The sequence below is a fragment of the Schistocerca gregaria genome, chromosome 5, assembly GCF_023897955.1.
Source record: "Schistocerca gregaria isolate iqSchGreg1 chromosome 5, iqSchGreg1.2, whole genome shotgun sequence".
Taxonomy (NCBI): domain Eukaryota; kingdom Metazoa; phylum Arthropoda; class Insecta; order Orthoptera; family Acrididae; genus Schistocerca; species Schistocerca gregaria.
Genome location: NC_064924.1, coordinates 83026385 through 83048870, shown reverse-complemented (window position 1 = coordinate 83048870; position 22486 = coordinate 83026385). Strand labels below are relative to the sequence as shown.

General features: G+C 39.6%; 1 protein-coding gene across 1 annotated transcript; it reads left to right on the top strand.

Annotated features, from left to right (window-relative positions):
* Positions 1 to 2896: 2896 nt before the first annotated feature.
* On the top strand, positions 2897 to 15360 carry LOC126271863 (uncharacterized). The gene is made up of 5 exons (XM_049974201.1): positions 2897 to 3416; positions 9489 to 9573; positions 10434 to 10719; positions 11196 to 11265; positions 13525 to 15360. Exons 2-5 carry the CDS (start codon positions 9492 to 9494, stop codon positions 13696 to 13698), a joined length of 612 nt encoding a protein of 203 aa, XP_049830158.1. The 5' UTR covers positions 2897 to 3416; positions 9489 to 9491; the 3' UTR covers positions 13699 to 15360.
* The last annotated feature ends 7126 nt before the right edge of the window (positions 15361 to 22486 follow it).

The following is a 22486-nucleotide window of genomic DNA, read 5'->3' as shown; positions in this document are numbered from 1 at the left end:
TCTACATCTACATGACTACTCTGCAATTCACATTTAAGTGCTTGGCAGAGGGTTCATCGAACCACAATCATACTATCTCTCTACTATTCCACTCCCGAACAGCGAGCGGGAAAAACGAACACCTAAACCTTTCTGTTCGAGCTCTGATTTCTCTTATTTTATTTTGATGATCATTCCTACCTATGTAGGTTGGGCTCAACAAAATATTTTCGCATTCGGAAGAGAAAGTTGGTGAGTGAAATTTCGTAAAAAGGTCTCGCCGCGACGAAAAACGTCTATGCTGTAATGACTTCCATCCCAACTCGTGTATCATATCTGCCACACTCTCTCCCCTATAACGCGATAATACAAAACGAGCTGCCCTTCTTTGCACCCTCTCGATGTCCTCCGTCAATCCCACCTGGTAAGGATCCCACACCGCGCAGCAATATTCTAACAGAGGACGAACGAGTGTAGTGTAAGCTGTCTCTTTAGTGGACTTGTTGCATCTTCTAAGTGTCCTGCCAATGAAACGCAACCTTTGGCTCGCCTTCCCGACAATATTATCTATGTGGTCCTTCCAACTGAAGTTGTTTGTAATTTTAACACCCAGGTACTTAGTTGAATTGACAGCCTTGAGAATTGTACTATTTATCGAGTAATCGAATTCCAACGGATTTCTTTTGGAACTCATGTGGATCATCTCACAGTTTTGTTCAAAATTATGTTTTAACTGCAAGATAATTACATAGTCCATAAGAAGCTGATGCCTTTCGACCACAGACGAAACGATGACCATTGCTCGATGTTGAAAGCTGTTGCCCGATGTCGTTTCTTACTTAATGTGAGGGCATTATGAAGGCAGGTGCCTCATGGTCATTCTTTTTTTCTTATTTTATTTTTATTTTTTGTCATAGCATTGCTGTTACGGAGCATAGTGATTCAATTAATTGGGACACTGGCGAAGATAACAACACAAAACACTTAGCGGTACCTTCAATGTAAATGATGACGTTCCTAGAGAATTCATATAAGAAGTTATCCTGAACGGCTTCGGCGTATGTAGGGAATTGGCATCAGAATGAAAAACAATCTGAGTCAATCCAGTTTATTTTTCTTACCCAGATTAGCATAATCACGATAGATGTAACAATAAATATGTGAAAGACGTGAATTGGTAGAATGTAAGACTTATCTTGGTAGCGTATGAATGTCATTAATCATGTGGATAAATGCACAGGTTGCGCATTCAGTAACAGAAAGTGACCGACTGGCCGACAATCTTATCACAGGTATAGTCCACCCGCAATTTAAGTGAGTCGTAACAACAAGGAGCGGCGCTGTACAATTACCAACACTTTTCTGGATTCTAATTTTGTACGAAACTTGTGGGAAGATTACTACTTAAACATGACAATTTTCCATAACTCTACACATTCAGTACTATAAAAACTTTAACGTGTGTGATGCGAAATTAAACACCAATAATAAAAAAATAACGTTTCATTCGTATTTCCACTTCATCTGATGCAGGGCGACTGCACACTTTGTTATGAAAATTTTGCACTTAGTGTTTTGCCTGGCAACAGCATTGATTTGCCTTTGTATAATCAAAAAACCTGTGTTTACTTTAACAGTACAACCACCTTTAACCATTCTGTTGTGCGTTACAACAACCCAGCTCAATATTTCCGAATTGGAAATTATAACGGGAATAACTGTACTTAACACTACCTTCACTTCTCGGTCGTCGTTTGTAGAATGATTAGTACGAATTTTAGAGTACGGTACGGTTCCCGTGTGAAACGAAAAATGGAATTATTGTTACGTTTTTACTCAGAACTTGCATTATATATAGAATTTACTTACCACCTCTTTAGGTCACAAATTACTTTGAGTGAAAATCATTTAAAAAACTATGTTTGATGGTTTTACCTCAAACTCTTCCTAAGCCGTGGCGTCGCTCTCTAGGTCATGATGTAGACATATAGCATTCTCAAAGGGAAAACATCAAATAAGTGAAATGAAACACGTGGTTATCACAAAAGAAAAGTTTTCCAATGAAAAGCTTCAATTATCCAGAAACTATCTTCATTAAATATAAATATCGAAGTGAAAGCCATTTACATACACGGTTCTATTAAATATTATATGCTGTTTAATGCGTCGGTTAGAAGACAATTAATAATTTCTCAGAGAGTGGTAAAAATTTTAGATCGTCTCTATTTACGGCAAAGTTAAATTCAGTTTTCGACACACATACTACAGTTAGATGTGAATTAAGCACGAATCTCACATTTTGATAACGGGTGTGGTTAGTTATTCCCATACAAAACTGAGACAAACAGTGTAAAAGAAGCCTCAAATAGTTCGTGATTGCATTTTGCATGTCACGTGCGAGAATCTCCACTCGGGTGCATTTTGCATGTCACGTGCGAGAATCTCCACTCGGGTTTAACACTCTGAATTGATTACAGGCGCTATCCTTGGGCATGCAGTTTGTTTGACGGCTCGATTTTAATCGTCCAAAAACAGTGACATCGATTATCAAAAGAGAAGGCACACGCAACAATGAATGACAGTTGACTATCGCTAAGGTCATTTCCGCGGAAACGCATCCCTTCATTCCCTTCAAGATGTCGCAGCGCGTCGGAAGTGTTCCTGTAGCTGTGCCCGAGGCGAAGCGGAAGCCGTACTACGTGCCTTGGCACGAGTACGGAAAGGTAAGTGAGATGTTGCACACGGTTTCAGGTAAGATCAGTAGCAGTGGAAAGTGCACAGATTCGAAGCTACAGAATTGGGATGCAGCGTGCATCGCTCTTCTTTCATAAAACGACCTTAATACGGACTCAGCGACTTTGCAAGTTATATCCAACGATATTACTGATTATGAAAGACAAAGATACTGAAACACAGTGTAGTCGTTATTTCTTTGCTTGAAATGCGGGTCGATTTGCGTGGTTTTGTGTGCTATGCAGTTCGTATATAGACGAAATGTAAAAGGCGTTGTGTATGACTATCAAAATTCCCTTATCGTTGATACACATTTCGAAGTGCAAGAATTTAATCACTGTAGCTTCCATTTTGTATCTATTTTGCGTTTCTGTAATAATTTGTTGAACTGGCGTGAACTTAACAGCGTGTGCAACTCACCCGTAGTACGTTCCTGTTGTCATACGTATTAGCCAGTCGGCTGACAGTACACGATAGCAACTGAAAATCAGTCACTTCCGTTTTTTTCCAACTTTAACTCCATTTACGAAACTCTGACTAAAACTTGCTCCGAGTGAAAGAAAATATCCATCAACTTCGTTTATCAAACACAGGGAGCTACGAAGAAGCAGTGTTGGTCTTTATCCACATCCGATTAATTATTCGCTCTGTTCACTTCCTACCATTTTTTACGGGAAATCTTCCAATAAAAGGCCGTAGACAGGGTAAGTGCACCTTTATCTTTTCTTGCGCATCTCACACGTCAAACTACCGTAGCATATTTGGTTGACTTGTAATCGTTGTTCATGTTTATATCAGCAGACACTGATTGTAATATCATTTGCCTAACATCAGTCATATTACAATTTTCGCAGGAAATATGAGTTAGGAATAAATGAAACACGAGTATTATTTCTTAACATCAGTTTTATAGATAGTGAAGAAGATGGTACATCCAAAAATGGGCCATCTGATCAAGTTCGAATGTAATGGGTTGGGTACCCATGACCTCAAACTTAACATCAACTTTCAACCATAGGCAGGAATGCGATCTCACCAACCCTTCTGCCCAATAACAATTAAACAAAAATGCGTTACACCAATCGATACACATCATTTCATCATCTTCCTCTGAAGAATTAGGCTCTTGGCCATCCAAACTTAACAAACAATCATTTCAGTATTTTCTGAAGACCTCCAATAACTCTTTTAGCGTTCGAATTGTATTTCACGAATTTCTGTGGAATCTCGAATTCTCATGAGGATTTGTGTCGATTTTTCTTCATTCATTTGATTTTCATGTTGAAAATATTTAATTCTATTCTTTCATTTCCAATAACGGCTCTGTTCTTTCTTTTTGTGTTCTCCGAAGTTTCATTTACATAGTGTAACAAAGTAATCACCATCATTCATTACCATTCATTTCGGTTGGGCCTTTGTCCCACCTCAGGGAGATGTCAGCGTTGTTACAATATAGGCCTATTTGGCAATGCTAATATCAGAGGGTGGCCAGGTACCCCCCATGATGCAATTAGTGCACCCCATCTGTATGTGTGTAGTGTAAGCCATGAAACAGTGCGAACGTTTTCAAATGTCTGCGAGTAGTTTATCTGAGGCGTCACGTGGGGACCAGCCCGTTATCCACCTAGAGGTATGTGGGTAACCGCCTAAAAACCACATCCAGGCTGGCAGGAACACTTTCCCTCGTCGGTAATATAACGGGTGGAGGGGATTCGATCCATAGCTGGGGCGCCTACCCGAGTCCAGGAAGCAAGGCATTAACGCCCTCGGCTAACCTGGCAGGTCTAACGAAGTAATCACCATCAGTTTATAAAATTTAGTACTGGTTCCTTTTTGCACTGTAGGGGTCAATTTTCTGTTACTGGTCCGAAAGACAGTTTGATTATACATTTTATTTTCAATATCGTTTTCAATATCCTCACGTAAGTAACAGATTTGAAATATTTGCTCTAAAAATGATTATCTCAAAAAGATTTTTGTTTTACTGGATGTTTTGTTCGGAATGCCATTATTTTCGCTATATTTTCTTAAGTCAGGTGGCGGAACATATTCACGTTCTAGAAATAACAGAAAATAATGTTGAACCTCTTTTATTTTCGGAGTTTCGTTTTTCCTGTCGGTATCTGTCCTACATGAACTGGTCGTTGTGTACTTTGCGTGAATTAACTTTCTTAACAGTTATACCGTCTATCACGTAGACTATGAAAGTAAGTCAAAATTCTTTACAAAACAGTTGTTTTGTGTACAAGGAACAAATCATAACAAAAGATGCATTTCACTCCGGGTTTATAACAGTTTTATATTACTTGTGATGTTTATGGGATATTTTTGTTTCATATATGTTTAAATTAATGAGTAATGACATGCAATACCGCGTATTTAGATATAATCGTCATGATAGTAGATGATCAGTTGAAACTCATTTCCATTTTAACCCTATCCTCTTTTACCTCAGACAGAGCTAATATTTTCTTCTAAACTTCGCAAGACCAGTTTCTGACGTATGCACGTCTTGTCCTGATTTCTATTCTTGCCCAGAAGATTTCCCATCATTCTTATCTCCCTTACGTCAATGCAAATATGTTGAAGATTTGTTGCAGATTGGTCTAGAAAACTGTCTTCCTCATTGTAACTTCTTCGCCATTCGTGAATTTCACGTAATCAATAAAAATTTGAAATTTTTCCGTGCATTTCGGGTATCAAACGTTACTTGTAGTTGTCCGTTTTCGTTACAATTATTTTATATAATACAAAGCATAATGTTCTGTGATAACCATAATCATGAAGGAAAAAACCGTCTGCGTCACTAAATTTATATATTTATGTAGCGCTGAAACACTAAACACTGTAGAAGAGACCTTTGTCTCAAGCCCCTAAACTTGTATATCGCTCTTCAAGAAATGTTAATGTCGCTAAGGAAAGCGCAACAATTTTACAATGTAGAATCATGGAAGGTTTCGACTTACCTCTGAAACTAGTTTGGGGGTAGTAAGCGAATACGTAAGATAGATCCACAAATAACCAACTGAGTTTACAGTGACGTCAACGTGTTTGTCGCATTACAGGCTATTAGTTTCGTATCACACAGTGCCAATTTTAGTATCTTTCATCGCGTGTGTAATAATGACATTAAAGGTTTGAGTCAGCTTGTGGAGCGAGGACTTGTGCTCAACAACATGAACTGAGGTACTCACAAAATTACAAAGAAATCTTCGTACAGGTGATAATGTCTAAGGCGACAGTGTGAATATATTTTACTTTCTTGTCAGCAGTGATTTGATATATCTCTGTACAAGGTTAAGCAGTCAAGACATGAGGTCCAAAATATAGGTCGAATCCGAAATCTTGAAGTTCTTGTGGGCAGTTTATGAGTATTTCAGTATAAGGGTTTCGTGGTCACCAGCCCCTCGTTATAGAATAATAATGTAATGATGATTTATTCAACTTTTTACCACATTTACGTCTACTTCTTTGAAACGATCCTCACAATAGTAAAGCATGTGATGAGCACCCAACAAAATATTCGAAACAGAACAGTGTAGCGCAAAAATCCTCGGACAGTGCTAGAGTACAGTGATGTGTTTCTCTGTGGCTGCAGGAACAGTCAGCACGGAGTCGTGGCTGTCTGCCACCGCACTCAGTCAGCCCAGACACGAGAGGAAAGTCGGCCTGTTCTTCGGCAGTAAACTTACCAGCATTGCTGTGTATCACTGTGACACTGTCGCAAATCCAAATCCAGGCAGAAACTTAGTGAACCCTACTGAATAGAAGATTGAAGACGAAGAAGGAAGCGGGCTTATTATTATCAACAGAAAGTACGATAGATAAATAGTACAAACTTGTTTGCAAACGAGACACACGGCAATTACAGTGGACACTTGCACTGTTGGGCATAGAATTTCCGTGCTATACAGATACAAACAGCAACGGGAATAGGAAACCAAATGAAATGCAATTCCTTGACAAAAAGAAATTAGAACCAGTGGGTCACTGATATCAAAATGATGAAAAAATGCCCCCGCCAAACCTACGAAGTTTTATCGCTGCAGTTTTACTACACCTACCACGAAGAATCTTGACTTTAGATAACAGTCGAGGGTGAAGTATATCAGAATAATACACCTCTTGTAACTGCTATCCAATAGTTGTGAAAAGAGCTACCATGAAAACATAATGCTTGCGTTCTGACAAAGACGCCTTGCTTTTCCTAGTATCGATATATTACAACACGACTTTCTTTTGAAAACAGAAATATTTTTATACGGGATTTATTCGCAGTTTCGAACACGAACATAAATCAGTTGATTACATTTGACGATCGCTAACTCTGTAGCTGCAAAAACACTTCTCATCAGTTGGTTCAAAGTGGCTGAGCAAAACAGCAGTGTTCCAGCTGCTGTTCCAGACGTGAAGCAGCAGGAGTAATACGTGCACTTGTGTCGGGATGGAAAGGTAAGGAACACGACCCATGCAGTATTACATTAAGTGCGTGGCTGCAGTAATTACATGTGTTAGAAGTTACGGATTATTTACGTTGACTTGATATTGATAACAGTTTTGATACAAAGTTTTCACATATGTTTGTAAAAGGTGATTTTATTTCCATCAGGATGCATTACTAACATGCAACTTCTATATTCATCAGAGAACTACTAATTGTTGGAAGCAGATAGTAAGTCTGTGTGATGTACGGTAAATATTACATTGTTTGACGGAATGCTAAACTAGGTAGTGAAAATTTTTGTTTGTTGTAGTTGTTGTGGTCTTCCGTCCAAAGACTGTCTTGATGCAGCTCTCCATGCTACTCTATCCTGTGCAAGTCTTCATCTGCAAGTAACTAGTGCAACCTACATTCTTCTGAATGTGCTTGGTGTATTCATGTTTTGGTCTTCCTCTACGAGTTTTACTCCTCATGCTTCCTTCCAGTATGAAATTGGTGATCCCTTGCTGCCTCAGGTTTCGTCCTACCAAACGATCCCTTCTTCTGGTCAAGTTGTGCCACAAATTTCTTTTCTCCCAAACTCTATTCAGTACCTCCTCATTAGTTATGTCATCCACCCATCTAATCTTCAGCATTCTTCTGTAGCATCACATTTCCAAAGCTTGTATTCTCTTCCTGTCTAAACGGTTTATCGTGCGTGTTTCGCTTCCATACATGGCTACACCATGCAAATACTTTCATAACGGAATTCCTGACACTTAAATTTATATTCGATGTTAACGAATTTCTCATCTTCAAAAACTCTTTCCTTTTCATTACCAGCCTACATTTTATATCCTCTCTACTTCCATAATCATCTTTTATTTTGCTCCCCAAACAGCACAACTCATGTACTACTTTAAATGTCTAATTTTTTTAATCTAATTCCGTCACCATCACCTGACGTAATTTGATTACATTCCATTGTCTTCGTTTTACATCTATTGATGTTCATGGTACACCCTCCTATCAACACACTTTCCATTCCATTTTTGTTTTTGAAAAGAAAATTTCCTTTCAGGTACCATGGGCTAGAAACTCACAAATTTTGTCATGCACATTACAAAATGGTGATGTTAAATAAATATCGATTAGAAACGTTGACTACGTTTGGATGTTGAAATACTTTTGTAGCTCAAAACGCAAGAAAGTTCTTCGAAGCTGACAAGGAATGTCGATTATTGCTAATGGAGGCGTATGACACGTGATTTCATAATATTTCTGTTCTCGCCATTTAATTTGTAACACAACGGAAGACCAGCACGGCGTCAGAGGTTCGCCCTGTCTATCGGCCTCTTTACCTGCTGATCACATCCTTAAGCCAATTCTCTGTCTTTAATTGCGTTGTGTGGCAATGTTACAAAATGACACGGTTAGAAAAGCAGAAGAATTTAGTTCATTCAACCGATTATGGGTGATTGCGTTCTTCGATTTTTTGTAATTCTGGTTCGTACAATAATTCGAGAAAAGAGAAGCCTCGTACCAGCCGTTTGGCTTTGCAAACCGGATTTAAATACTCGGCAGCAATTTACACGTGACTCTTCGCATAGTTTTGTCATCCTGTTGTGTTTCTTTATACACCTTGGACACATATACATAATTTGCAGCTCTGCTGGCACAGAAATAAAAATATATAGCGTCACTTTAGAAAATAATTTCCTTGATATTACTTTGTAAATTGATCGGACGCAGGGACATAACTAGATACATGACTAATAAACATTCATTCGAAGAGCTTTATACGTAATCTACAGAATAATTTTAAAAGTTTCTCTTATCACATCGGTGCAAGGACGCTTTGTCTTGTTCTTACTAATGATGCAACCTGACGAAATACATTTTTATAATAATTACTGAACTGAACGTTGACAAAAATTTTGATATATGTTTTACAATACGTTGACTACTATTGAGAGAATACCGCTGCTTTGGATATAGCACAATACCCCACACTCATTCCATCTGTGTCTCTGTTCCAGGTCCTAAGCACTGCTGCCGAATATAGGTCCATTCCACCCACATGCCCTACGCGGAAGCTATCGTCAAGATTTACGAACTGTACCTAAAATAATTCCTTAGTACATCAACGAAAGCTGGCGTTCTCACTTTGTTTTACATAATCAACATTATATGTCGTTTTGTCCTAATATCACTAAATTGGAGTGATTACTGACTTGAATATCGATCAGAAGTTGTGCTGAGGGTTTTACAAACATTCACTGTTATTCATAAAATCCCGCATCTTGCAATTTAGCGTAATACCCATTACTCATTGCATTCTGTATCTCTGTTACAGGTGATGAGTGCTGATGCAGAGTGTAGGGCCGTTCCACCTCTACGGCCTGTACGGGAGCAAGACGTGGCGGTCTTGTTGAAATACCGTGAGTACCTTTTGGTGTTGTGAGGATACGAGTAGCAACGATTCAAGTAGTGTAATGGTTTTGATGAGGTGGCTTTGTTACACAGCTTACTTTTTATATCAGAAACTTGTTTCCGTATCCCAGCTGGGTCTGGTATAATAAACACGAAATGAATGCAGTGCTGCGTCTTTGTTACTTTGTCGTAGTCTGCTTTATACGTAATGTGATATGAGCATTCTGTGACATTTACTATGGGAAGGATATTCAGTTCTGCTAGTCATACAGCTAAAGTCACTGTACCGGTCATTTGTATTAGGAGTAACGCCAGGGGAGCCACGTTTTATGATATGAACTTTTTACTGGTCGTGTTCTGTTCATTAGCCTGGTAGTTGAGTAGCTAGGATATGAGTTGCATCTGTCAGTGAGCGCAGTCTTTCCTGATGGAACTTTCAACTAGATCTGTGTGGTAGTAACAGAGTTAGAGAAAACGCTGTGGAGATCTTAATAACTCTCTGGTTTAGAACTAGAATCGTGTGTCATATTTCCACTAAATACTGTACTGCTAATGTGCAGCACACAGTCCTCTGAGATGGTCAGTAGATTACTTCATTATTATTTTGAGTCTGTCAAATAAATTTCTGTTTACAGAGGATGTTAACTTCATTATTATTTGTCCTCCAACTGTGTCAACAACGTTGGATAGCAGTGAGTACTATAAGATGTATTCACCTTTTCTGACATGCAAGAGCAGTAATGATAAGTATTATAGCACTCTTTGTACATACTGCAATGATGACACATTATTAGTCTGTGGTAGTAGATGACAGTGAGTTATTGCAGATAGATGTTGTTTAGAGTGATGGTAAACTTTTATTTTACAGGCCACTGCTACCGCCACGATGTGCAGTCTGAGCCGTCCCCGAGATCCGCGCTCACATATGTAGTATCAAACGTGGCAGCAGGTAAGGTGCAAGAGAGGCAAGGCGGAGGCGAAACAGCCCGACAGCAGCCGCCGCAGCAGCGCCGCGATGTGGTTGAGGCAGAGGGAGGCGAAGAGGAAGAGGAGGTGGGGGAGGCCGAGACCAGCCGTGGCCTGCTACGGCGGCTGCTGGCCTGCTGCCTCTGCATTAGGCTGCCACAAGGCCGCAGGTCCAGGAGGACCAGCAGGTGAGTCCGGCCTGTTGTGCTGTGTGTTCAGAATTCTTCAGTGTGGAACTTACCATGTAGTGCAGCTGAATTCGTGAAAAAGCTCTAATTACTGCCCCACACAGTGACCGATAGCGTTGGAAGGGGTGGGGGAGGGGTGTTTGGGCTTATCCAAATTTATGTTCTGAAGCTGTGTTCAGCGACGTGAGTATCCATTCTCAGTCTTCAGGAATCTGATTGTAGGGAAACAGCTCAATCAGGTTCAAAGAATGGCTATGAAGAATGTGGAAAATATTGTAACACTAACTCAAGTATCAAAGAGTTTGCATTATTTATGTGAGATAATGATATATATGTTTTAATCAAATTAAAGTAATCATAGCTATATAACAGTTTGCCATGGCTGCTACATGTGTAAGTCCTTGTATGAATATTTTTTTGTAAAACGATTTTAAATTCATAAATAAATAAAACTAAAAATATTTAATTTATTTCAGAGTTCATCCTGAAGAAGCGCCGACACCTGGCAGTCAGGCTAGGGAAGTGAGCCCTGCCAACAAAATCCCGGTGTGTATTGAAAGAAACATGTACAGAACTTACAAAATCTTTGTAAAGACTTGTAAGATGCTACTACTTGTCCACTAGCCGTTTCATTATTTTGATTAGTAGTTAACTGAGTAATGATGGAGAGCACTTGGTATCATTTCTGACCTGACGGAAAATTGTAATATACAGTTAATTGTACTTATCACAACAGAAGCCTAGCGAAGCTTAATTTAAATAAGACTAGCTGTAAATAGTTACTCAGTCTTTCTACGTAGTGTAATATATGAGTAACGATGTAACCTTGGCGCTACCTGTAAAAGAAATGATATTCTGCGACTAAAGAAGTGGTACAAAGGGAAAATTTGAAATTATCTTTTTATACATTTCATTCTCTGCCATAGAGAGTAGTGTGGATAGTTTGAGGTAGGATCCACAGGCCAGATCTTGTCAGTCACATGGCAGCTGACTAGGTAGTGAATCAGATGGTTCCCCATCTGGAAATGTTTAGGAAGGTTTTCATACTGGAAAATGGTTTGAAATTAAGGTCAGTTTTTCGAAATACTTGCTTCAAAATGGGAAATAGGAATAATTTTTAATTTATTTCAAGGCAAATATGACATTATCTAATCAAAAATTTTGATAGCTTGGATACTTAGTGTTGTAACTAATTAACTTTTATCTTCTCAATATGTGCTGTGTACTTGTAACACTCGTCAGGAAAGTCACCGGCTCTGTCCTGTTACACAGGCTTACGAATACTCCCTTGATACTTTTAGCTGGGACATGTCCCTCTCCAATTAAAATTAAAATTGCTACAGTTCCCTGCTTCTGTCCACTGTCTTCAGAGATTTGTCTTGGTTGTAAGCTGTTGCAATTACCTCTACGTTATTCCAAATCACGAAGGCCGTTGGGTATCAAATAGGTCAAATTGTACCTGCATTAGCTGTTGGCTGGTACCATTCAAACTGGTGTGTTCTCATATGTCAACCAGAAATGCTGCAATTTTAGAACAGATTGACTTGATTTAGGTGTTACTATTTCCTACACATAACGACGTACTGGGATGTTACACACCAGGATACAATCTGAAAAATTCCTGTGTTTATACCTCTATATACTACGTTGATACACACACAATAGTCATCGAACGATATTGAGAGATGCGTAATCACCATAAAATTTCGCAAGTGTCATGCCATTCTCGTTTTACCTGACGCTTGTATACACACATTGTAGATGAACGTACTTTAATAAAAGAGTGTGTGGATACTGTCCATTTCGATTACTTACAGATGCAAGAAGATGGGTTAAAATAAACATACCTTGTTTGTCAATCAACATTTCATATATTAGCAATCAGAAGCATAGATGCTGAAGTGTTGTACAACAAACAAAGTACATAACATTTTCACCAAGCAGTGTACAAATTGTACTTACTGGTAATGTCTTAATTGGAAAATAATATGCAGTCTACAGATGATGTTACAAACCGTCAGGATTAATAGAAAACGGTAAATGAATCAGCGTGAGGTAGGAGGCCATGTCCAATAAACGAGCGAGTCGAAAGTTATAAGTGAAAATTATTGTGGTGTCTCTGACAGTCGGCTTTCTGCACCAGGCTCTTCGTTGTCCATACTTGGGGAGAAAGTAGAATCATTAAATAAGAAATCAGTTTCATTAAATATGAACTCTAAAGTGCATACCTCAAGGGCTATGAACAGTTATTAACGTTTGCTACTGTGAAATACATCTCTTCTACTGAACAACTACTCATAGCTCATTAGGTATGTATTTAGAGCCCTTGTTTACTGGATATTTTTGTTGTTTTGGTTCAAACTACCTAATCCCAAAATATGAAAAACAAATCATTTCCACTGTCAGAAGTATCGGAACGATTTTCGCTTGCAAATTTACACTCTGTCGTTTCTGGACGAGAGTCCCATGCGTCGGGTTGATATATTTATACGTTTCGATCACTCCTGAAACAGTGTAACATCATCACGAACAAACTCCTTTTAGCTCGCATTCTCTGTACTTTCGTCATTCACACCACCGCTGACAACAATGATCCAACACTCAGCATAGAGAGAAATTTCTATTTAAACGGATCTATCGTTTCGTTAACCGTATACTGACTGCAGTGTCTTCATCTGTTGCAGGATGGAAGTGTAGACGAGATAAATAACAGAAGAACGGGAAAGGTCTTTGTTGGGATAGGTATACGATTTATTAACGAGGAAAGTAGTTCTGAATTAATCTGACTGTCTTTTTCTATTGCAGGAAACATACACGAGGGAGAAGCAGGAGATGGTGTCGGCATGGGTGCTGAGGCATTTTGGGAGCGCCCAGGACCGCTGCAGATGGATGGAGGAGCTGCACGGAGAAGGCGACAGCACACAAGGGGCAGAGGTAACGTATTGCAGAAGCTTTAGCTATGCAAGCAGTGGTGAGTAGAAGAATAACATAAATTATAATTCATATATACTAGGAGCATTCACTGTAAATATACTGTGGTGTTACATCAAAGACTTAATCGTAGCGTCACATTCAAAATTTCAACTGAAACTCTTTTATTTAAAGGAGAAATCTTTAGTCTCCGTAATGGAAGTAAAAACCTTTCAGTTCAACCGTGGAATTATCTGCTGCCAGCCTCATCCTGAATTCCACTGAGTAATTGTTGTGTTGGGCGTAATTTATAATGCGTGGCATAAAATAACGTACGAAAATACATATTAGTATATTTCCTCTTATAAACTGTAGCGGTTCATAGATAATGAGTTTAGTAGTGTGAGTTCCATATTTTAAAAGAGGAAACAGGAAAAAATCTTGAAATGTAATTATCGTAGTCGAATTACCAGTCCTATAGCGCAAGATAGGGAAAGGACGTGAAATAGTGAATACATTTTAATATAAAATAAAAAAAATCCATGTTAACACTACTTCCTCGTAAATATCAAAGACTTCGCACCAACAGAGGACGAACAACTTAAGTATCTAGATTCCTTGAATCTTTGTCAGATCTGTTACAAAAATACCGACGCCGATATTTTCAACAAATAGCTGTTGACGTTTTAAATGTCACATTAACTGAAATACTAAAGTAAATTAAAATAGTTTATAGGCTGTGTTTGCATCATAAGAAGTACAGCGATAGACACTGAATTAATATTTTTGTGTCATTGACCTAAACTAAATAATAGCGAACTGTAGCAGCAGACATTGAGTAAGAATACCGTATTGAAACAGTGTACTTGCACTAAATCAACCTGAGTGTAATGTGGACTCCACATCATCAGAGCTACAGATGTGCTAGTCGAGATTACAAGTGTGGCCAGCTATTACGCAAGGCAGGGAGCTGGAACAGACACGAATGCATGCCATATGCGGGACTTACAGATGTTGGTTTCATTCACTGCCCAGCCTCAGTGTGGGTTTTAGGCGGTTCTCCACGCTCGTTTAGGTCAATACTGTGCTGGTCCTCAGTCTCTGCCTCAACGAATACACAAACAACTGGAATACTAAAACATAAAGTACAGTGAAACTTCCTGGCAGATTAACACTGTGTGCAACACTAAGACTCGAACTCGAGACTTTTGTCTTTTGCGGGCAGGTGCTCTTTCATCTCAGCCACCCAAGCATGACTCACGACCTGTCCTCACAGTTTCAATTTCATATGAGCGCACAGTCCGCTGCAAAGTGAAAATCTCATTTTGGAAACACCCCTGAAGCTGTGGCTAAGCCATGTCCCCGCAATATCCTTTCTTCTAAGACTGCCAGTTCTGCAAGGTTCGCAGGGAAGTTTGGAAGATAGGAGACGAGGTACTGGCAGAATTGAAGATGTGAGGACGGGTCGTGAGTCGTGCTTGGATAGCTCAGATGGTAGAGCACTTGCCCGTGAATGCCAATGATCCCGAGTTCGAGTCTCGGTCTGCTACACAGTTTTAATCAGCCAGAAAGTTTCGTATCAGCGCACACTCAGCTGCTGAGTGAAGATCTCATTCTATAAAGAACCGTGTTTACAGGATTCGCAGACAGGTGGTGAACACAAGTTTCCTCCATTAGGCTTAACTTATGGCTGAGGTGGCCAGCCAGAAAGTAAAAATTAAAAACAAAAAACTACCAGGTCGTGAGAATGTGGACGTCGACCACGCTATAAATGTTTGGAGACGGAGATTATACGTAGCAACTGACGTGAGAATCTCTATAATTTATTTAGTATACATTGAAAATTATGCATTACGCACGCTGGTTTAGGACGTAAACCTCTTAATATTTGTTTCTTACTCTAATCGATTTTTACGGTAACCGTTGAAATCGTATCGTATCTGATTTAATTGTTCAGTAGGAGGAAATGTTTCACTAAGAAAACAAAGTTGTCAAGCACACAAATTTCAAACCGTGATGGCGCAAAGTATATAAAATTACAGGTCTCATATTCCAGAATGTGCAATGAGAGTATTAATTCTATATAATAGATAGCTACATATTTATCCAAAATTTACGTAAAATGTGTAACTTGCAGTATTTCATAGTACTTCCAAGGGTGCTCAGAGGTATAGAAATGCTCTGAATATTTTGCCATATTTTCCCCAAACGTTACTTAAAGCAGCACTTGGGTATTTGCAAAGACTGAACTAACGAACAAATTAATTATTTCCCAAATCTAAATTCCTCTCACATTTCGAAAGTTGGGTAGGAAAGCAGCGGCAAGAACAAACAGATGACTATGCATTTTACACGCCTCATCTAGTCTGACAGTAGAACACATGCAGTTTTATCCAGTTTACGATGTAAAATGTGCTTCGATATTTCGAGAGTACTGAACCACAGAGGAAGTGCTCTTCCTCGTATCCACAACTCTCACATCCTCTCAGCACAACATGAAATGCATGCATCTTCAGAAGACACACACAGGCGCTAGAACTTATATTGCACTTGTCGGCAAGAGTAAACAATGTCACCACCATGCCAAATCTCTTCTGATTTCAAAGCCAGTCAAACATTATAGTGAACTCCTAAAACTAATTATTTTCCACATCTGGGTTCCTTCCATGTTTCATTATGTTTTTTCACATATAGAATGTCTGGAAAAAACACGCCAGCAGTCCAAAAAGTGCAGTGTTGACAACGTGTATCACAATTTCTAAATTAATTATCATACTGTTATTACCCACACGTATTTGTCATACAGGTTGCAAATCATTATTGAGAATCATGTATTTCCATGTCAAAATACATGTCGTTTATGAAAAGTAACAAACAGTTCACGTTCTAAGTTAGGCCTACAACATTGAAACTATCCTAACCAAGATTAATACTTTTTGAGCACAAAACCAAATACGCATTTTTGAATACATAATTGAGCCAACACATTGAGGAATAGCGCCAATTTAGGAAGGATGTAGATAATAGATCATATTGCAGATTGCGATTATTATAAGAGTTTATACCGAGTCGAGGTGATGTCTAAAAGAAACACATTTACAGACAGCATTTCCTATAATCAACAAAAACATGTGATGAAAACACCACACATTCACACAACACACACAAACACTGATGTAAAAGGGAAGGAATAAGCTGCTTTACTGTGATATATTACCTAAAATGGAGAAAAACTACTTTGTTTATGCACACGTCATAGGTGGGTGACAGAGATATAACATGACAAAGAAAATCACAGTTTTGATATTTCAGAACCAGAATCATGTATAAAATTTTTTATAGTTTATCGAGAAGTAAAGCACGCACACACACACACACACACACACATATACACACACACACATAGAAGCTGTTCATCGTAAAAGTATAGCTCCAGAACACCATGACAATTAGCTCAAGATGGAATTGCATTATTTCTCAAAATATGGAAGATTTCTACAATTACATCTACATCCATACCACGCAAGCCACCTGACGGTGTGTGGCGAATGGTACCTTGAGTATCTCTATCGGTTCTCCCCTCTATTCCAGTCTCGTATTGTTCGTGGAAAGAAAGATTGTCAGTATGTCTCTGTGTGGGCTCTAATCTCTTTGATTTTATCCTCATCGTCCCTTCGCGAGATATACGTCGGAGAGAGCAATATACTGCTTGACTCCTCGGTGAAGGTACACTCTCGAAACTTCAACAAAAGCTCCTACCGTGCAACTGGGCGTCCCTATCTCGCAAAGTCTTCCACTGGAGTTTATCTATCATCTCCGTAACGCTTTCGTGATTTCTAAATGATCCTGAAACGAAGCGCACTGCTCTCTGTTGGCTCTTCTCAATCTCTTCTATCAACCCTATCTGATACGGATCCCACATCAGTGAGAAGTATAAAAGCAGTGGGAAAACAAGTGTACTGTAACCTACTTCCTTTGTTTCCGGACAGCATTTCCTTAGGATTCTTCCAATGAATCTCAGTCTGGCATCTGCTTTACCGACGATTAATTTTATATGGTTATTCCATTTTAAATCACTCATAATGCCTACTCCCAGAAGATTTATCGAATTAACTGCTTCCAGTTGTTGACCTGCTATAGTGTAGCTAAATGATAAAGGATCTTTCTTTCTGTGTATTCGCAGCACCCCACATTTGTCTACATTGATATTCTATTGCCATTCCCTGCACTATGCGTCAATTCGTTGCAGATCCTCCTGCATTTCAGTACAGTTTTCCATTGTTACAACCCCTCGATGTACTACAGCATCATCTGCAAAAAGCCTCACTGATCTTCCGACGTTATCCTCAAGGTCATTTATTTAAATTGTAAATAGCAACGGTCCTACGACATTCCCCTGCTGCACACCTGAAATCACTCTTACGTCGGAAGACTACCCTCCATTGAGAATGAAATGCTGAGTTCTGTTATCTAGGAACTCCTCAATCCAATCACACAATTGGCCTGATAGTCCATATGCACTTACTTGGTTCATTAGACGACTGTGGGGGACTGTATCAAACGCCTTGCGGAAGTCAAGAAACACGGCATCTACATGGGGACCCGTGTCTATGGCCCTCTGAGTCTCGTGGACGAATAGCATGAGCTGGGTGTCACACGATGGTCTTTTTCGAAACCCATGCTGATTCCTACAGAGTAGATTTCTAGTCTCCAGAAAAGTCATTATACTCGAACATAAGACGTGTTCCAAAATTCTACAACTGATCGAAGTTAGAGATATAGGTCTATAGTTCTGCACATCTGTTGGACGTCCCTCCTTGAAAACGGGCATGACCTGTGCCCTTTTTCAATCCTTTGAAACGCTACGCTCTTCTAGAGACCTACGGTACACCGCTGCAAGAAGGGGGACACGTTCCTTCGCGTACTCTGTGTAAAATCGAACTGGTATCCCATCAGGTCCAGCGGCCTTTCCTGTTTTGAGAGATTTTAATTGTTTTTCTATCCCTCTGTAATCTATTTCGATATCTACCATTTTGTGATCTGTGCGACAATCTAGAAAAGGAACTACGGTGCAGCCTTCCTCTGTGAAACAGCTTTGCAAAAAGACATTTAGTATTTCGGCCTTTAGTCTGTCATCCTCTGTTTCAGTACCATTTTGGTCACGGAGTGTCTGGACATTTTGTTTTGATCCACCTACCGCTTGGCATGAGACCAGAATTTATACGAAGACAGTAACTTGTTCTTGAAAGAACAGTTACTTTTGATGACCGTGCAGCTTTTTCCTGGAATAAATTATGACTAACTGAAAACCACAGCTGCCGACAGGTGTTGTTGATATACCTCGATGTGGACAGCTGAAAATGTGTGCCACGACAGGGACACATACATATGTACATATGTAGAATTGTGGACAGTTGGGAATGTGGGTCTCACGGGAAGCGTGCAAGGGATAAGTCCCTACAGTCGCGCTCTTCATCTGTGTCCTCGGTGCCTCAGATGGATAGAGCGACTGCCATTTAAGTAGGAGATTCCGTGTTCGAGTCCCGGTCGGGGTACATCAAGGTATATCAACAAAAGCTGTAGGCAGCTGAGGTTTTCAGTTATTCATCGTTTAGACCAGCATTTCTTAGGATTTTCCGCCAAGTCAGTACATAGAACTTTACTTTCGAATGCATTGAAATCCTCTCGCATAGCCCTCCTCACACTACATTTCGCTACGTGTAAGTTTTGTTTGTCTGCTTCGCTTTGGCTATGTTTATGTTTGCTGTGAAGTTCCCTTTGCTTCCATAGCCCTTTTCTAACTCTGTTGTTGTACCACGCTGGCTCTTTTCCATCTCTTACGATCTTCCTTGGCACATACTCCTCTAATGCATATTGTACAATGGTTTTGAACTGATTCTCAACACTATCTGTACTTCAGATAAAACTTTTCTGTTGAGTTATCAAGTACTTTGAAATCTGCTTTTTTTCACTTTTGCTACCTTTTTTTAATATTTCTATTTATGGCTGACATCATCGATGCAGTAACCTCTTTATGATGGCTGATTCCCTGTTCTGCGTTAACTGTTTCAAATAGTTCGGGTCTGTTTGTCACCAGAAGGTCTAATATGTTATCGCCACGAGTCGGTTCTCTGTTTAACTGCTCAAGGTAGTTTTCAGATAAAGCACTTGAAAAATTTTCACTGCATACTTTTTCCCTGCCACCCATTATGAACGTTTCAGTCTCCCAGGCTATATCCGGCAAATTAAAATCTCCACCCAGAACTATAACAGGGTCGGGAAATCTACTCGAAATATTTTCCAAATTTCCCTTCCGGTGCTCTGCCACAACAGCTGCTGAGCCAGGCGGCCTGTAGAGACATCCAGTTACCATGTTTGAGCCTGCTTTAACCGTGACCTTCATCCAAATTATTTCACATTTCGGATCTCCGTCAATTTCCTTCGATACTATTGCACTTTTTATCGCTATAAACACGCCTCCCCCTTCACTGTCCAGCCTGTCTCTGCGGTATACATTCCAATTTGAGTTTAGAATTTCATTACTGTTTACATCTCGTTTCAGCCAACTTTCCGTCTCTAGTACTATGTGGGCATTGTGACCGTTTGTTAATGAGAGCAGTTCTGGGACCTTTCTATAGACGCTCTTGTAGTTTACTATTACCACATTAATATTTTCATTCCCTGTTGCTTTTTACCTACTGCTACCTTGTCGCGTCTCAGGAGGCGTCTTGTCGGGTCAAGGGAGGGAATTCTCTAACTTAAAAAACCCACATGCGCACTCCACAAGTACTCTGCTACCCTTGTAGCCGATAGCTGCGTATAGTGCACGCCTGACCTATTCAAGGGGACCCTACATTTCTCCACCCGATAGCGGAGGTCGAGAAATTTGCACCCCAGATCTCCGCAGAATCGTCTGAGCCTCTAGTTTAAGCCTTCCACTCGGCTCCAAACCAGAGTACCGCAATTGGTTCTGGGAACGACACTACAAATTGTTAGCTCAGATTCCACCCCGCGAGTGAGGCTTTCCGCTTTCACCAACTCCGCCAACCGCCTGTACGAACTGAGGATGACCTCTCAATCCAGACGGCAGGAGTCATTGGTGCCGACGAGAGCAACCGCGCCCGGTACCCGCGAACATGTCTCGTCAGCAGGGACCGTGGGTGGACCATGTGACACCTGGGGTGTACCATGCGACGCACCAGACTCCCCACTCGGCCACACTTCGAGGCAGCAGCCTAAAGAAGGCTGGCCGTGACCATCAGCACGTTTAGCTGTTCGCGAACAGTGGCCAGCTCCTCCTGCGTCCGTACACAGCAGTCACACATCCTACCCATCCGAAGAAATCAACAATTTACTGTAGAGAGTTAATCAAGTTTTAAATAGACTGCTAATTCACTAAAGGCGGCTGATAGCTCACTAAACTGTGGTTACTAGACACTTCTTGTTGGAAACAATGAAAATACGCACTAAATGTCTGTGGATCTATGGAACACTATTACTAGAACTCGAAAATTAAAGCTTCCTAAAAGCAGAAATACACGGAAAAAGAAATGACACGAAAGAAAAACACAGTTAATACTTAAATTTACGTATCTTGCTGCACAGCAGATGTGGAGGAGACGGCAGTTACGACGACACTAAGACTGCTGGCACTACAGCTAACTAAAGTGACATAGTACATTTTGAAAGAACACTGTATTAAAATTAAATACTTCCACATCTGGAGAGCCTTAGTCCCTCTTACAAACTTTTTATTGAGTCATAATTCCGATTTCAAAAGTTTGTTTCATAACTAACCCCGACTATATCCAGTCATGTGCAATAACTGACATCGATTTGTGTTTCCTAAGACACGTTATCTTCGCCTCTCCTAAAATGGTGCTGAAAAATACTCTGTGACACCAAGTGTACGCCGAGAATGCCTAATGTCTTTCACTGCATGCCTACAACTGTATCGTGAATTATAGTTTACACCTTTTACACCTAATTTATAAGGTTCACTATGCTATTTTTATTATAGCACTTGTGATAAGGCATGGAAAGACTATACTCTAGAGTTCACTGTCATTTTTAGGTACCAGTATGATGAATATGTGTGGTTAATAACAGAGTAATATTTGACTCAAGCATTATTATACTCAACATAAAGACTGTAATTTTTGCATAGCTGGAATGTGTTTCCCAGATGTGTTAAATGTGAAAACAGTATTGTGATACTTGACAAGTTTGTGGAAATTCATTGGTCTGAGAGGGTTTTCTGTACTCTAAGAATGACTTTGATGTCAGACGAGATTTAATATAGTAAGAACATTGTTTACTCTCTTCAGCAGCACAAATACTCACAAGGAACATTCTAACATTTTTGATTGAACTTGGTGGATACATAGAGTGCCAATAATGGTACAGTTATTGTCTCGTTTCGGGCCATTTTCACTTTTAAGGTGTATAAACAAACCCAAAAGGTAAAGAGTCATTTTACTATCAGAAGGAATATCTTCAAATCCACAAAACCTAAAAGAAATGTGTTCTTATATTCTTCAAGCCAGTATAATCAAATTTGTTATAATTTGAAGTTTTGTTGATTACCTAACCACAGCAATACCTTGTTAATACTGCAAAATGAAGGCTTTCGTTACAACATAAAGTACAGAAGCTCTCACACCACATGCACTCACATGTAATGAAGGTCGTCCCTGAAATGCCATTTTTGAAAATAAGTTGTAAATAATGCACTGTCGAAATATTTTCAAGACACCTACTTGAAAAATCAAAACGTCCATCACCATTCTGTTTATTTCTTTTTATTAGCTATGTTTTATGTTTCAAAATCTAATTTTATATTTTACATTCAGTTATT

What these genes read in the sequence shown, in the direction of transcription:
- LOC126271863 (XM_049974201.1), top strand. Translation starts at nt 9,492, where the DNA reads ATGAGTGCTGATGCAGAGTGTAGGGCCGTTCCACCTCTACGGCCTGTA. An exon ending in GGCGGTCTTGTTGAAATACC is followed by an intron (nt 9,574 to 10,433) that starts GTGAGTACCTTT and finishes TTTATTTTACAG; the next exon opens with GCCACTGCTACCGCCACGAT. An exon ending in AGGTCCAGGAGGACCAGCAG is followed by an intron (nt 10,720 to 11,195) that starts GTGAGTCCGGCC and finishes AATTTATTTCAG; the next exon opens with AGTTCATCCTGAAGAAGCGC.